Source organism: Microtus oregoni, unplaced genomic scaffold (genome assembly GCF_018167655.1).
Source record: "Microtus oregoni isolate MIOR12 unplaced genomic scaffold, Mior012 000012F_ref0000307, whole genome shotgun sequence".
Classification (NCBI taxonomy): domain Eukaryota; kingdom Metazoa; phylum Chordata; class Mammalia; order Rodentia; family Cricetidae; genus Microtus; species Microtus oregoni.
In genome coordinates this window covers 29,341,591-29,358,791 of record NW_024543071.1, presented here as the reverse complement: position 1 = coordinate 29,358,791, position 17,201 = coordinate 29,341,591, and the positions used below count along the sequence as shown (strand labels likewise).

The 17,201-nt window shown below is 39.5% G+C and overlaps 1 protein-coding gene across 3 annotated transcripts in view; it reads right to left on the bottom strand.

Annotated features, from left to right (window-relative positions):
- Positions 1-17,201, bottom strand: part of Prkg1 (protein kinase cGMP-dependent 1) — a 1,122,235-nt gene that overhangs the window by 183,008 nt on the left and 922,026 nt on the right. For all 3 annotated transcript variants that reach the window (XM_041660894.1, XM_041660893.1, XM_041660895.1), the window contains 2 exons: positions 9,226-9,303; positions 3,183-3,277 (listed from right to left, as the gene is read on the bottom strand). In XM_041660894.1, coding sequence (XP_041516828.1) covers positions 3,183-3,277; positions 9,226-9,303 — 173 coding nt within the window. The remainder of the gene's footprint in view (positions 1-3,182; positions 3,278-9,225; positions 9,304-17,201) is intronic.

Below are 17,201 nucleotides of genomic sequence, written 5' to 3'. Positions count from 1 at the left end.
AGATCATTTTCTTTCCAACTACTATACAGAGCTAAGATACTGACATGTCAAAGCATCAAAACAAGGGACTGATCAGGCCATGTTTATTTCGGAGGCTTTCTTCAATTAAAGTCTTAATGTGATATAAGTCATGTAAAGGATATTTTAGAGAGGTATCTCTAATTGACAGAAATCACCTAATTGCAACCCACGAGCCATTCTGCAGAAGTTGTTAATTAGCTTGCAGATTTGTGCTTTCTAATCAAGATTAGAAATCGAATTTCATATCCTACTCATGTTTTCTTTTTAATAAGCTGAGGTCACATCCTTGTGGAGTAGGCTCACGTGGGAGTTCAGCAACTGCTCTCTTCATTACAGAAGGCTTTGCAAACTGCCTTCTTGTTTTACCCGCTGTCTTAGTTTCATTTCCTGTTGCTGTAATTTAAAAAAAAATCACCCTGACAAAGGCAATTTAGAGAAGAAAGAGTCTATTGTAGCTCACAATTCCAGGATAACTCCACTGCTGGAGAAACATGAAGCAGCTAGTCACATCTAGTTGAAAGCAGAGGAAAAAATGAACACGCGCACACTTGCTGCAGCTCAGTTCTTTCTCTGCTCTTGCGTAGTGCAGAATAGTCTCTATCTAGAGAAGGGAACCATCAAAACCTTCCCACTCATCAACATACTCTCTCACAGATTTGGACAATCCCTTCTCAAGACTACTAGGCAATTCTAAATTGTGTCAAGATGATATGAAAAAGTTACCATCACACTCACTATGGTACTTTAAATGAACATATTGCCAATTTTTTTTTCTAAATTTTTATATTTATATCCACAGACTAGTGCTACCATCAACCTGGGGCAAAGAAGTTCCTTTTTGCCGAGGGTAACAATGTATTGACTTATGTCTGGCAAAGGTGCTAAGAATGAATGAGCGCTCAGCCCTAACTAGGACATCCGTATGGTCCCTCATCAAAGGCCCAGGGAATTCGGAAGAAGAGGAGGTAGAAAGAATATAAGATTTAGAGGACAGGAAGGAGTTGCCACGAGTCACTGCCACCAAGAGACTACTCAGCAGTTGGAATCAGGAGCACACAGACAGCAAGGGATACCTGCACAAGACTGTGCCTTAAACATCCCACCATGTCGAGGACATGACACATATCCTAAAGACAGACGTTTCCCAGGGAACTCCATGAGGCCCCACACTTCCTAAGGAGCTGTTGACTGTTAACTGTTGCTACAAGAGGTGGAATTATTTTATTTAATGGGGAATTCATTTGGGGAGAGAAGTTAGGAAGAAGGGGTTTAGAGGAAAACGGTATATGAAAGAAGGAAGTGAGGGATGAATAAAATCCCAATGTATCATATATATATGTATATATACACATATGTGCAAATGTTTATGTATACATGAAACTGTCAAAAATTATTCAAAGTGGATACTAGAAAGAATGCAACTTGGAGTTTAGTAACATAAATTCTGATATCAGAACAAAACTTGGTGAAATTTTTATAGCATTGTACTTTCTAGGAAGGTATTTTCAACTATGAAAGCCATCTGTGTTGGTGCCTGATCCCATGACAATAAACTACAAAAGACCATCTTTTGATTTCCATTCCTGATTTATCTTTCAGCATTCAACTTGTGATTTTAGTTGCAAATGATTAGAAACGCTTCTGGGGTTTGTTTGTCTCCTTTGTTTTCATTATTTTCTCATTTGGTTTTCTCTGTGGAAATAACATTGTTTTCAACAGAAGCAGACGATTTTTAAACCACTGAAATGACGCAGCATCATTGTATAGAACCCTACACACATTAAATAATCGGAGAAAAGGCAGATATGGCATGAGTTTCACAGGCTTCAGTCTAGGGATACAATGCTTGCTGTGTCCTTTTGGGAACACACTGTACTTGCTTTCTTCCTGTTTGGAAATTGGGAAAAATCTAATGGCAAATGCATGCTCACCAGACAAGGAGCCAACAAACCCATTGAAAGATAAATAGAAAGTTACTGTAGTTCATTCTCAATTCCCCTCCAGTGGTACTGTCCAACTAAGGACTATAGAGATAACCTGGTTCTGTTACTGTGGCGTTGAAACAAGAAACAGAATAAAACCTGCCCCTTGACTGTGACACCAAAATCAAAACAGCCTAAGCAAATTTTACAGTACTTTTTGATGAGTGCTTATAATCTTAAAATGATATTCTAATCAGAGTAAATTCTATCCCAGTGTTATAGAAACAAAAACAAAGTTTTAGTTGGCTCTTCTTCAAGTTCTGCAGATACATTGAAACTAAAATCTCAAAAGTATCATATTAATTGATAAGGAAACATGTTGCTTATTGGTAGATAAAGGCCCCCAAATTATTTGCCATGGATTCTGTAAATGCAAATCACAAAACCAACTTGGCTACTCTTCCATATGATTTAAGAAGAACTCTCAAGTTCTTGCCATGTTCCCGAAAGCTGAATTGAAAAAGCAAAGTTGGAGTCATCTTAACGTGTACCTCCACGAACCCAGGATTGGGAGCTTTCCCACAGTGAACTCAGGTGTGTGCATCTTGCAGTGACAACAGTCACCAGAGGTGACCATCCTTCTGGGAAGGCTTCACTGCTGATTCACTGATGGTACCGTTTAAGATTTCAAATTCCTTAGTTAGCCCCCTTCCTCTAATTCCAAGAAAAACTGTTTGCAGTAAGATCAAGAGTCCCAGCCCTCAGACAGCAGTGGTAGCACATGCCTTTAATCCCAGCACTCGGGAGGCAGAGACAAGTGGATCTCTGTGAGTTCAAGGCCAGCCTGGTCTACAAGAGCTAGTTCCAGGATAGGCTTCAAAGCTACAGAGAAACCCTGTCTTGAAAAACAAAAACAAAAACAAAACAACAGAAAAAAAATCAAAAACAAAAAAGAGTCTTAGCCCTGTTGTTTCAGTTATATAGAGAAACTTCACTTAAGGAACACAGAACTGAAACATGTTCTGGTTAAGATCTCATGTTTATGTTAGAAGCTTACTCAACCCTACAGCCGATATAAAGAGATCACAAACCCAGCTGGAATTTAGGAAATACAACAGCCAAAGGTCTGTGTCTGGTATTAGCGCGGGCCCAAGGAGAAGGGTCTATTGTATCAGAAGCTCAACTTTTCAGTAAGCTGTATAGTATTCAAACAAAAACTGTGCACCTGTGATCACTTACCCCTGCAAGGCCTTCTCCCCAAACCAGTCTCCCTTCCCTAAAGTTCTAAGAAAGACTGGGTCTTCACTTGGTGAGTCTTCCCGAGTGACATTCACCTACAAAGAGAGATGAGCATTTAAATCAACTGCCTGCATGCAAATCCCATGCTTTCCCAAGAATTTATTCTACATATTTCATCTCCTTTTCAAAAATGCATTGTTAAGAAATAAGAATTTCACTCATTAGTACTCTCGATTTTATTGCCTTCAATGAAACAACCATTTTGATGAATTTAATGACATATTCTGTCAATGTTTTTCCTTTGTTTCTCAATGGTGTTTCCTTGTTGTTTGGGGAAAATATAATTACCCTAAATACTACTTTGCATTCATTCATTTCTTCAAGATATAGGAATAATAATACTACTACCGGCCATCCAGAAAGGTTAAATAATTAAAATTCACCTTCCTGAAAAATACAATGCATTAGAAAACTAATTTATTGAGACAATGCCAAGCACTTAAGCACATTAAAAACAGCATGCTTCAGGCTTCTCAACCTAGACACTGGATGTCAATGACCAGAACTTTTATTACTATTAGGGAGGTTTGTGCAAGGTAAAGGAAATTCAATTATTATTCTCCACTGATCCATTTGATTACCCTTCTACATGGTGTTTCAAACCATGAAAATTCCGTTTTAACTGTCAGTTCCCACTAAGCTATATCATAGAGATGCTAATTTGCATGTTGATGAGGCTTTTATAGATGAAGAAGTTGCAGTGGGGAGTCGTATTTAAAGTAGGAGTTGCTGGTTCTATACTCTCAGGGGTTCTGATTTATTCATGTTAATATGAGCAGCTCAAGCACATTTCCTCTATTTGCATTGCTGTCCCATTACATAAATAGTATACAGCTTAGCAATTCCCTAGACGCAACTATAGCTCCCAGTTTTATTCTTATATGTCGTTACTATGATACTATTAACAAATTTTCTACTGATTTCCCCGTACTTGTGTTCTGGCCCCCATGAGTCAGGTTTCAGTGGGTTAATGCTCACACAAATGAAGAACAAGTAAGGACTAAACATGTTCAGTGTTTCAGGTGCTGATGCTGACTCATGGAAGTTCATAGATATTGTGCTGTCATTAGCACTTACCACTGTAAGGTGGTAGCTTTCTAGGAAGGCTGGGCTTAGAGAGCATTGTCCTGAAGCTAATAAAGGAGGAACATTTTTTTTCAGATTATATTTGGCTTGGATGATTATATCCAATTATCCTTGTTGACTAGTTTTCTATTGGATTGGCCTTTGCTGTAAACATTGATGGACATGTTTTTGCAAGAACTACAATTTCATTCCTCTAGAATCAATAAAGAATAAGGTTGCTGGATCATATGGCAAACATTTTATTAACTTTTGAAGAAGCAGTCAAATTGTTTTTTTCAGAATAGTTTAATTTTGCCATCTTAGTCAATAGTGCCTTAGAAGTCTCCTTGTTTTGCTTTTCAGAATTTGATATAGTCAACATTTCCCTCCCATCTAGATGCTATTAACCATGTAGTTGTGTCTCAGACTCATCACTAAGGTTGATTTTTTTATTCATTCCTAATGATTTGTGTTGGGGAGTGGGTATGTGGGGGTGGAAGGTATGTGCACATGGGAGCAGGTGACTTAGAAGTCAGAGGCGTAGGATCCTTTAAAGATGAAATGAAAGAGAGTCCCCTGATGTGTTGTGGGCACTGGGAACCAGACGTGTCCACTCCAGAAATGATGGAGGAAGGTCATTGGCTAATAAAGGAACTGCCTTGGCCCATTTTATTGGTTGAAAGATAGGTGGGAGGAGTAGGCAGAACAGGACGCTGGGAGGAAGAGGAAGTGAGCTCAGTCTCGACAGCTCTTCTCTCGGGAGCAGACGCCTGAGAGAGACGCCATGCCCCGCTCCCGGGATAAAGCTCCGACCCAGGATGGACATAGGCTAGAATCTTCCCGGTAAGCACACTTTGGGGTGCTACACACAGATGATTAGAAATGGGCTAAATTAATATGTGAGAATTAGCCTAGAAGAGAATGGGCCAAGCAGTGATTAAAAGGATACAATGTCCGTGTAATTATTTCGGGGCATAAGCTAGCCGAGCAGGCGGCCCGGGTGCTGGGAACGCAGTCCCGCCGCTCCTATTACTACAGAATGGCACCCAACGTGGGGCTCGAACCCACGACCCTGAGATTAAGAGTCTCATGCTCTACCGACTGAGCTAGCCGGGCGGGCAGCTGGGGTGCTGGGAACGCAGCCCCGCCACCCCTACTACTACTACACAGTGTGCTCTCTTGACAACTGTACCATCTCCCTAGCTGCATATTACAGGGCTTTAATTTGAAATGTAATAATCCTGTTCAATTTTGGAACATTTCATTTACAGAGAGATAGGGTGTTGATGTAAGACTGTTGGGGATATTTGCAGAATTCTTTGATGCTTCCACCCTGTGTTGAAAATGCCATGTTCTCAAAGAACAGGACTCTATCAACTAAAGAACAGAGAAGGAACTTAATGTCTAAGTTACACATTGCTGCTGCAAGTATCAAACTCCAAATTTCAGAAAAAAAAATAACTGTAAATTTCCATTGAGAGAAAAAACAAATTTTTAAAAGTTTATATTATGTTTCTCTTTTGTGTGCGTTCAATTGATGGAAGAATAAAACATGGTCTACAGTTAGATAAACAGAACTGAAGAAGGGGAAATCGTTTGTTGCTCTGTGACCACTGTTGTGCGCCTCCTCCTCACAGCATTTTTTTTTTCAAAAAAAAAAACTTCTATTTATCACTATGGTGGTTTGAATATGAAATCCCTAGAGGCTCATGTGTTTGGGTCCCTGACCACTAACTGGTGGAACAGTCCGGGAAGGATTAGAAGGTGGGACATTGTGGGAGGAGATGTGCCACTGGGGCCCAGCCTAGAGGCTTCAAAACACTTGGGCCATTCTCAAAGTCTCTTAGTTTCTCTGCCCTCCAGTTGCAGAAGAACCTGTAAGCTCTCAGCTGCTCCTACTGCCACACATTTTCTCTGTCACCATGGACTCCAACCCTCTTAAACCATAAGCTCCAAATTAAATGTTTTCTTTTATTAGTTACCTTGATCATAGACAACGAACTAAGGCAGGTGTTAACCAAGACAGTATCTTTACTAGGACTCAGTGAGGAGAGAAGCCTGATAACCGGGGTTCAAACCTGACACCCACAGCATGAGTGGAGAGAACTGACCCCTGCAAACTGTCCTCTGACCTGCACTCTGCAGCGCGGGCGCGCGCGAACACACACACACACACACACACACACACACACACACACACACTGTGACACATGCATCCTCATTCTAGCATGAACTCCCACAAAATAAATAAAAATCGAGTAATATATTTTGGAAAAATTCTTTACCAGGGTTGGTTTTTATAAATTTTATATATGCATGGGGAAAATTTACATTGGTTTATTTAGAATAAATAGGTTTTATAATGAGTTTATTTACAATTCTAATTTCATAGCTTATTTACCTTGGAACCACTATTTTCTTTCCTATTCCATACAATGGAGACAAGTGTGAACACCTTTTGCTTCTTGCCCTGATTTTAATGTATCATTATAGAATTAATATAATGAATGCAACAATTGTCAGAGTTGTGAATCATAGCCACTAACTTGTATGACTTGAGAAACTAAGAAACATTCTATAGTTGGTTTACTGAAAAACTTGACTGTGTCCAAGGAATCTAATACATTATGACTGTGTCTCTCTCAAAATTCTAATATTGCACCAAAGTACTGCCAAAGTAATTGGCTCTTGTGGTAAAATCTCCAAGTGCTTCTATTTATACAGGCTACAGAACTCATAAAACAGAACCTCTAATGCACCTGCTTCCAGCTAAAATAGGTTTCAACCGTCTTGCTTCAGGCAATACTGGCAATTTGCAGTAAATGGGACAGTCATAAGTGATTGTAGGGTATCCTTCCTAATGGTTAAGCACAGCTACGCCTTGGCAGCAAATAATTAGAATTTGGAAAGATAACAAAGTCAGACTCCAGTATAAACTGTCCTCCTGAGTTCATCAAGTGGTACATTAGCAGGAGAATTTTCTATCCCGGATTCTTTAATCAGCTTTAGCTAACAAAGAAGACAGTAAGTAACAAAGTTTGCCAGTTTGTTATGTAAACCACAGTATATTAGCATTTCCTGGCCCCTAACACAGGAAAATATAAGGTATGATTTTAAACATAACTATATTTAAACATGTCATTTTATTATTTCCTTCATTAAAAAAATACTACATTTTCATTGTGTGAATATTGGCATGTAGATGGATATGCATACTCTATAGATCCAAAGTATCCAGATGGAGGTCAGAGGACAGTTTGCAGGAGTTGATTTTCTCTTTCTACTGTGTAGGTCCTGGGTATTGAACTCAGATCTTTAGGTCTGTTTGCACTTGCCTTTTCTTGTTGAACCCTCTTCACTGGCCCCTTATGATGTCCTTTATGAAATCAGTCTATGATGTATATTTCTATTCCAGACTTCCAGATATCAATAAGATGAACAAATACAATAAAAATGCGTAAGATTTGTATATTTTAGTATGGTATGTCATTGCTATAAACATTGAGATATGTGTAATCTTGATTCAGAATTAATACACAAGAATCAACTAAAATTTAAGTCACTAAAATTTAGAGTCTCCTACCTTTCCTGTTTATAGCATTTCTGTAAGTCTTCTGGTATAAATTCTACAGTATAAAATTTAGTCATTTTGTGCAATAGTTAAGACATAAGTTGACTAAATACAATAATGAAACAGGCACGTAAGTCTTCTCTAGGTTTTCCATTTTCAAGCCTTTCCCTCCCTATCTCTCATCAAACCTGATATATAGAAAAAAAGAAACTCTCTTTAAGGATAATTTACAATGAAATGTTAAGTTCTAGTATTTGGGTAATATGAGGTTAGAGGACTGGTGTAAGTTTACCTAATTTCTTTTATTTATTTATTTATTTATTTATTTATTATTGAAAATTTCCACCTCCTAGTTTACCTAATTTCATAGTTCCAAAATAAATACTATAATAGATTCACACTGATTAAAAACTAAAAGAGCATAAAAACACAGAATGATTTTTTTCATTCATAATAATATCTGCTTTTACCCTCCTCCTATACTTTACTACTTTTAATAGCTTCTTGGCATTCAATTAACACTCTCCATGAAGCTACAATACAACATACATATATTTATATCAGCATTGCCTTTAAGACATCAAGGCATTGGCCTAAAATGAATAAAAGACGTTAATTTTAGAGAATCAAATTGGGGCCATCTGATTCCAAAGCCCAAATATTTCATTATAAGTTGATGTGGGAGTGTCATATATCAATCTGTTGATTTCATTGACTAAGTAATAAACAAACTGCTTGGGCTCATAGCTTAGAACATAGGTGGGTGGAGTAAACAGAACAGAATGCTGGGAGGAAGAGGAAGTGAGCTGAGAGACGCCATCCTCTCCTCTCCTGGGCAGACACACGCGATAAAGCTCCGACCCAGGATGGACGTAGGCTAGAATCTTCCCGGTAAGCGCACCTTGGGGTGCTACACACAGATGATTAGAAATGGGCTAAATTAATATGTGAGAGTTAGCCTAGAAGAGGCTAGATAGAAATGGGCCAAGCAGTGATTAAAAGAATACAGTGTCCGTGTAATTATTTCGGGGCATAAGCTAGCCAGGCGGCCGGGGTGCTGGGAACGCAGCCCCGCCGCTCCTATTATTACTACAATAAGTAATTACTGTTCTTAAAGACTAGATAGATTTTAAATAGTCATGTGTATACTTTGGCTGATGGATGTCTTTCTGTTTATGTGACTTAGCAGTAGCAACTAGTGTTGTGGTTGTTAATATCCAGACATAAAGTTACATGCCTTCTTTTTTTAATCCTATTTTGGAAGCTCCATTCTCAGCTAGAGAAAGGGTAGCTCACGCAGGACAAGACTCAGTGGGTGCGTTCTTGTAATGTGCTGCTCACGCTTACCTTCCCTTTGCTGATGATGAAGAAGGTGTCTCCTCTTGCCCCCTGCCTGATGATATATTCTCCATTTTCATAGTGTGTCTGAAAAGTAATAACAGTAACATAAAAACGAGACATTAATAAAGGAATTATATGCGAAAAGGAATGTGGTTTTTTCAAACACCAGCCCTAGGGATGCATTCATGCTGACATGACTTTACCCGTATTCAGATTGTATCATGGTTTAAGAAGGGATAACAGTCGATCATATCAGGAATGACTATCGTGTCTATAACATTTACTTAAAAACCTGTAGTGAGTTTCATTTTTGTCCATAATTATATTTTTATCTTTAAGTTTATTATTTCAATTGTTTGACAAAACCTGTTCTCCTATCAACTAAGCATGAAGTAAAACAGCACTGCTAACTAAGCTCATGTTTGGAAAGTACTTTGTCATTTCCATTGGTTTCTAGTAGTTTAATAATAGCAGTCTTAAAAGAATAAAGAAATTACTGTGATACCCAGAGCATCCTTTAGTGGAGGTTAGCAGTCTCTGAACACTTTTTAAGGTGCCCATCATCCCTTAATATCCTTACTTGAGCAATTTGCATTTGGCCTCACTAAACAGAATATCTTAATTTTGTGGTCAGAATTCTGGTCCAGGATCTTTCTAGCATGAACTACCAGATGGGGAGAGAAGTAAGACCAGAGGAGAATTATCATAGTCAGTGGGTCAGCATCCTGAGGAGAACCTCCCTGCTAGCTCTGGTCCCAGAGTAAAGATTACTCCTGCAGTGAATAAAACTGATTCCATAAGGAGAGGTGGGAGAAAATTTATTGCTCGGTCAGGAGGCAAAATGAGTCCTTGCCATCTGGCTCTATGCTCCTCCGCAGCTTAACAAGGGAGCCATTGGGAAGGAAGATATTACCTTGCACACTCCTTCCTGGACTACCCAAAATGCCCAGTATGCTGGTGACTGCAATTCATCCTTACACTTTTTTTTAATGCTATTTTTCTTAATGATTATTATATTCTGTCTTAAAGTCACCTTTCATTAATACTTGCCCTTGAAAGATACCATTCTTCTCTCCAAGCACCTAGAAACTCAACAGAGCATCTAAGCTGGTGCTTACTAGTTCTCACTCAGACATAATTTATTTTCCTAGTAACAAGTTTCTTAAGTAACAAAGCTTTTCCTTATTCCTTCTCCCATTCTCAACTAGCAGATGGCACAAACAATCTGGTATGTGCCTTTAAAGACTATTTTCCTATGTTCGCACACACATAAATATATGCATGTATGTATATATATATACATATATATGCATACAAATAACTGTCTCTAGGGTTGGAGAGATAGATTGCGTAGTGGTTAAAAGTGTAGACGGCTCTTGCAGAGGAACCTAGCTTGATCAGGAGCTCACAATCATATCTATAACTAGCTCCAGGGCCATCCACCCAAATTCCTAATAAAATTAGAATATATATGTATAAATAATATGTTATATATTATATGTAGGTGACATTTATACACACACACACACATATATATATGTGTGTGTGTGTATAAATGACTTTGCTCATATATATATATATATATATATATATATATATATATGAGCAAAGTCATTTTCTTCATTTAAAAAGATCATCGGTTTGGTTTTCATTTCTTGGAGCACTCTGTTGCTTCTCCTGGGAAGGTCCTACTCCCATCCAGGAGAATCATGATCCTGTCTGTGCTTCCGTGACATGACAGGAAAATTTGATCCATTATATTGCTCAGTTTGGAAGTCTGTTCATCTCTCAAACCTAACAAACATCCCCTAGCCCAAACTTGATTAGTAAGAATGGTAAAACATCTTACCACCATTTATCACAAACTTCAGCTTATTTCCCGCTTAGTTTCTAACAGAAGATGAATCAAAACACACAAAGTAACATGGTGTGTATACTTTCATGTCCAACATAAGTAGAAGGCTTGTACAAAACCTGTGTTGGAGAAAAATCTTTCTCCTCAGAAGGAGGCTTCAGTTCCAATTGGAGGATCAGAACAGTATCGGTGAATGTTTAAGCCGGGAAGAGCCACTCAGGAATATGAGAGCTCACAGCCCATAATAGTTATATAAGAGTAGTCAGAGTGTGTTTAGGGAAGAAACGCACAAACTCTAAAGAATTTCTCACCCACCTGAGATATTCCTCTTGTCACTAATTTAAGACATACACTTGCCAATGGGATGGATACTTTTCTTTTTCAAGCGATTTGTAACTCACATTACTTTAATACATTTCTTCTTAATTAAATAAAACAAATTAAACAAAACCCCTATATATAGGACAGTTGTTGCCTCTCAACAAGTAAACAATATTCATAACATATCAAAAGATAAACCGAACTAATACAGCACTGCTGAAATTTCCCATGGGTCCTGTCCTGCATACCCTGTACTGACAGGGGGCATCTGGCTGCATCTGTCTTCTATTGGCTGGATGCCAGCAGCACCTTAGTCCCAGCAGTGTAGGCAAAGAATCTCCAGACACACCCATTATGGAGGAACATCTGCCCTCAGCTGAAAATAGGCACTATCAATCTTTCACATTCAGAATCTCCTCATTTGAGTTGAGAGCTCGGTAGGAGAATCCAGACACAGTTCTACTGTTAAGCTGTAGGAGTCATCTGAGTGTCTTAGCATCGTCTGATCTGGACTTCTGTTGAGGCAGCATCACAATTGCCATATGTATTATTTGAGTTCACCTATACAGACTTTCACTGGACATGTGTTTCAGCCCACATGTGCTCATAAGACACAGGGGTCCAGAAACGAGCCTACTGGGTAAGTACTGAGGCATGACACGTTTGGAAAAGATAACATTGCCACGTCACAACCCAGGGACTATGATGACTACGTTATCCTGAAATGTTCAGCTGTACTTGAGGAAGAGGAGGAGGAAGAGCAGGAGGAGGAGAAGGAGAAGGAGAAGGAGGAGGCATGCTGATCCTTTGAGAGTTTCTCTAGTTATGTGAATCAGATGCCGGAAAATTTAGTGTTTTATAAAGACCATTTTATTGTGCTTCCTTTTGCAAACTTCAAATTAACTCTCGGAAATAATACAGAACTACGAGAGGGCAGAAACAACAATGAGAGAGTTTCCTTTAAAAATGTTTCCATGCTTAAAATAGAATTAAACGCAGCTCCCTATCATGGCCTTTACTACAGTAAATGGTCTGCTCAATGCTGCTGTTTCCAGCTCCTTGTCACCTTTTCCCACTTTGTCCCCCAGCCTGCTGGTTCCCCAATGTCAGGTCCTCAAAGTGCTCCACACGAGGGCTATAGACTCCCAGGGCTGCATGCCAGCTAGTCTCCACTCCGATGCTCTTACTGACCTCCCATGTGATCTCACACGCATCATCATCATCATCACACGCGTGGCCTGGCTAAATTAGGTCTCTACTATATATGCTCTTATAGTCCTTCATAATTCATAGACCTCTTTGATCTTATACTAGTAATTTACTTCTACGACAATTCTCTCCAGATTATAAGGCAAAGATTGGTTCTTGTTTTGTTCAGTTTGTTGATTTATCTCTCACACCTAACCCATTTCTTGGAACAGAACAGGTATTAAAATGTTTTAACTAGATAAACTGCATAGATTTCCGTAATGCCCACCTTTGGCATTGTCCATCTAGCCCAGTCATGGCCTCCTATTGCATCCATTCTTATCACTGCAACCAAAGTGATGCAGAACAATTGAAATTATTCCAGTGGTGCATTGTTGCAATGACCCCAAGCAGCATCTCACTGTGGTCTGTGAACATTGTCTGTATTCTGACTCCTACTTAGGCTCCATCCTAGATTTACCCTGTCTCCATCAGTCACTCTCTTTCAGATACAGTAGCTTTGTCATTGTGCCTTGTCTGGCCAGACCAGGTCCTCAGGTTATAACAATCTTCCCCAAGATCTTTGCTCTTATGTTGTTCCCATGTCTAGAGTCTTGACACACTCTATCTAATTCTTAGTATCTACACTTACTATCTAAGTTATTACATTCTATCTCTACCATTGGGGCTGCTGGGATTATTTACTAAAGATAGACATTAATGGGACATATTATCGGAAGGGTCTGTATCACAGCCTTACCATCTTTGCACTGAGTGACCCAGAGAACAAACAGTTCAACTTTGGCTCAACACAGTGCCAGAGCTGATTATGACAAGCTCCCATGCTGCTGAAAACAGTAAGGAAGAATGTCTCCACAGTTGGGAGCACTGGGACCATAGAGGTTTAACCTTGAAAACCAACATATGACTAGCACCTGGACCACTGGCCTGTCGGGCTGGAGGAAAGGCAGACCTGCCAGACGGTGCCTCTCAGACTTGGGATTGATAGAAAGGAATGGGAGGGGCTTGGAAACGAGCACAGACATATCTTATTAAAGGAATTAGTGGTATCGTTACCATAATGAACAGTGATTCTTTGACACTTTCCTGAAGCGTCTAATAGACCCAGAAATATACAACCCCATCTGGGAATAGGCTCCACTTTCCTTACTCAATTCAGCTTTCTCATGTGGTTGTGAGATCTGTTTAGGGGGCTGCAAAGGGCATCTTTTATTAATGGGATAGAAAGCATTGAGTAAATCACACATAATAAGGATAACCATAGACCATAGAAGTTTTGTATGTGTGAATAATTACGTAGATGCTGAACCCTGGTGTGAACAGCAAGTGTTATTTAATTTCATATCATCTTAAGAAAATTTTATTGGTAGTAAAAATGATTACCATGGATTTTCTTCCTTTTGCTTCTATTTTTTACTTTGAAAATTATTTTACTTTGAAAAGGTGCATATGGGAGGTTGAAGCCCTTCTTTAACAGGGTAGACAATCAGGATTTATGCAAACACTTAAAAACTGAACTTTCTTCTTTGTCATCCCCCCTCACCCGGGCTCCTTTCTAGCTCCTAGTGCTTTTTTCCTGACTTCTGACAATATACAACTACATGTACTAATTTTTTTTTAGTTGAATGAAGCAAGATTTATTTTCTGCTAGATGGGGCTATCTTCCTAAAGCAAGGTTTGAGAAAATAGCTTTGAACATAGGAAAAAGTAGGGCTTATGAAGCCCCGAAAATGGCAAGGCTAGGAGGGTTCTAAGGCTTGGGCAACTTGGCATAACATCTTACCTTCTCAGGGTGGAGGTCAGGGTGGAGGGTGTAGAACATATCAGAATCCAGAAAATGGGTCGATACATGGTCAAACCCAAGTTTTATAAAAAATAGGAATGAACTTATTTTGACCTTCTAATAAGATGGAATCAGGCTGGTTCATCAGGGACTGGGTGAGATGGAAAATATACGATGTTCATACTGACATTTGGTACTACTCCCAGAGAGAGAAAAACTCCACAAGCTTGTCTGTCTCCCAATGTCAAACATCCCAGATTTCTTTGGAGCTTAGATCACATCATTTTCCATTAAGTCTTTCAGGCACATTCAGAATTTATGATTCAAAGACAACAGTTGGCCCAGCAGTAGCCTCCTGGACTAACTGAATCCTTACCCAGAATACCAGACAGAGGAGGAGAAAGTCTGAGCTAAAATTCCACAAATGCTTGGATTTCCTTTGATGTTTAATTGAGCTCTTCTTTGGTTACTCCATCCTCTGAATGGATTTTCAGTCTCCTGGTTTTCGTTGCAGGGATTCTGAAGTAACCATTTTCATGTAACACAGTGATTCAGAGAGAGAGCAAGAAAAGCACACAAAATGCTGAGAACTTCTAAGAGAAACAGGCTCTTTCAGCCTCATTCATTTCAAAACAGAATGAAATCATTTCTAGGGTAGACAAACATGCATTCTCCTTCTGCATAATTAAACTATAACTCAAGTTTAACAACTTGATCTATACAAACAATTAGCATCGGCAGAATTTGGAAATAGTTTGTCTTGACAGCATATGAAATGCGTCATGGGGAAGCAAACGATGTCATGTCTGAGAGTCACCATTTGAAGAATAAATACTGTTTGAAATTTCAACCAAAATAGATGCATAGAGGAAGAAAAGATTAGTTTTCTCCTGAGCTCTCTACATCAAACATAGGTATAATTTATTCAATATTTTATTGTTTCAGAGAAAAAGCACTTCAGATTTCTCTTTGACAAAGAACCATTTAGTCTGGAGGATGTTGTGGGCCACTGAAGACAACAAAGAAGGAAACGCAGAGAGAATTTAGATTCCAGAGGTGGTGAATGAACCTTTTTATGCACTAGAGGATGTGGTTCTCACGTGCTGGTGGCTTTATTATCTCTAGAATATGCAGAGAGAAATACTAATCAGAGTTGAGGTTATAGAATCCAGTGTGATCCTTCTTCCTGTTTTAATCCACAATATGACACAGAACCACTGGACTGGGTGAGAATCTTCTCAAGTATTAGGAGTCAGGAGGTTGAGGCAGGCATATTACCAGTTACAGGCCAGCCTCAACTACATGGTGGGTTTGGGACCAGCCTCAGTTCTTACATACTGATACTTTATCTAAAGAAATGAAAATATAAAGCCGGGCGGTGGTGACGCATGCCTTTAATCCTAGCACTCGGGAGGCAGAGGCAGGCGGATCTCTGGGAGTTCGAGGCCAGCCTGGTCTACAAGGGCTAGTTCCAGGACAGACACCAAAACAGCTACAGAGAAACCATGTCTCGAAAAACCAAAAAAAAGAAAAAAAATGAAAATATAAAGTTAGAAGTCAGCTGAAGGACTGCTAATCCCAGCACGCAGGAGACTGAGGCAAAAGGATCACAAGCCTGAGGGCATACTGGGCTAGACAGGGAGTTTCAGGCCAACCAGAGCCACACAGCAAGAGCTAACCTAAAACAAATCAAAAGAGACAAAGGCTGCCTCAAGGATATGACATTAGGGAATCAGCGCCAACATACGATAAGGAGTGTCTATCACTTTAAGGGCACTAGCTGATCAGGAAGGGCACAGGTTGACACAGGGTTCTGGAGAACACTCTGAGATCCTGGAGGAGGTTTAATAGTTAGAGAATGATTTGTTGGGTCTCTGGGCAGTTTATTCATTAGAGGAATAAAGCTATTTCATCACGTTAACAAATGTGTACATTATTGAAATATGCCCTTATGCCACCCTTTCCTACCTTCACATCACCAGCCCCTCAAAAAGACCTGCCAAACATATACATTAAGTTTCTGAATTTATGAAGACTATCACATAGTAACAGTAGTTACACCAATAAAATTAAAGATACCTTAAAGTAACTAAATCTGAACAGAATTGAGGGACATAAAACATTAAACTCCAGAGGTTCTGGCTAGAAAGAAGGAGGAGGAGAAGGGGGAGGAGGAGGAAGAGGAGGAGGAGAAGGAGAAGAGGAGGAGGAGGAAGAAGAAGAAATAAAGAGAATAAAGGGGAAAAGCAACATCACAAGTAGTGTGTCTGCCAATAAAGCACACAGATAAAAAGTTAATGAGGAAACCCAAATGAACAACGTGTGTGAGGAGGTCAGACTGGGAGGTCATGGACGTTGTGGTGACCAGAGGCCACCAATGTACTCATCATCCTAGAAGAACTCCATTCTTTGGTGAGCCTCTTATGTGCTTACAACAGCTACACATCCTCATGAGATCCACAGCAGACAAGAGACTGACATTGCAGCTCACAAATTAGTATCAAGGGAACAAGTACACTACACTAAGAGTTGAGCTACTGCACATATGCTAGGAATATGCATAAGACTGTTTCTTCTTCTACTAAGATGCAGCCTAGATTCTAAGTGTCTTAAAATCCAACAGGGCCATGCTACCTTGGCAACCATCCTTACTGATGAGGGCCTGCCTTCCTGCCTCTTTCAATTGCCTGCATCCACAGGCAGTGTCATGGTGTCTCTGAATATAGCCATTGCTACAAAGAAAAGGCAGGATCTTTGCCTTGCCATGGCTCCTCATCGAGTTCTGCAAGCACAGATTCTCATGACATGATTATT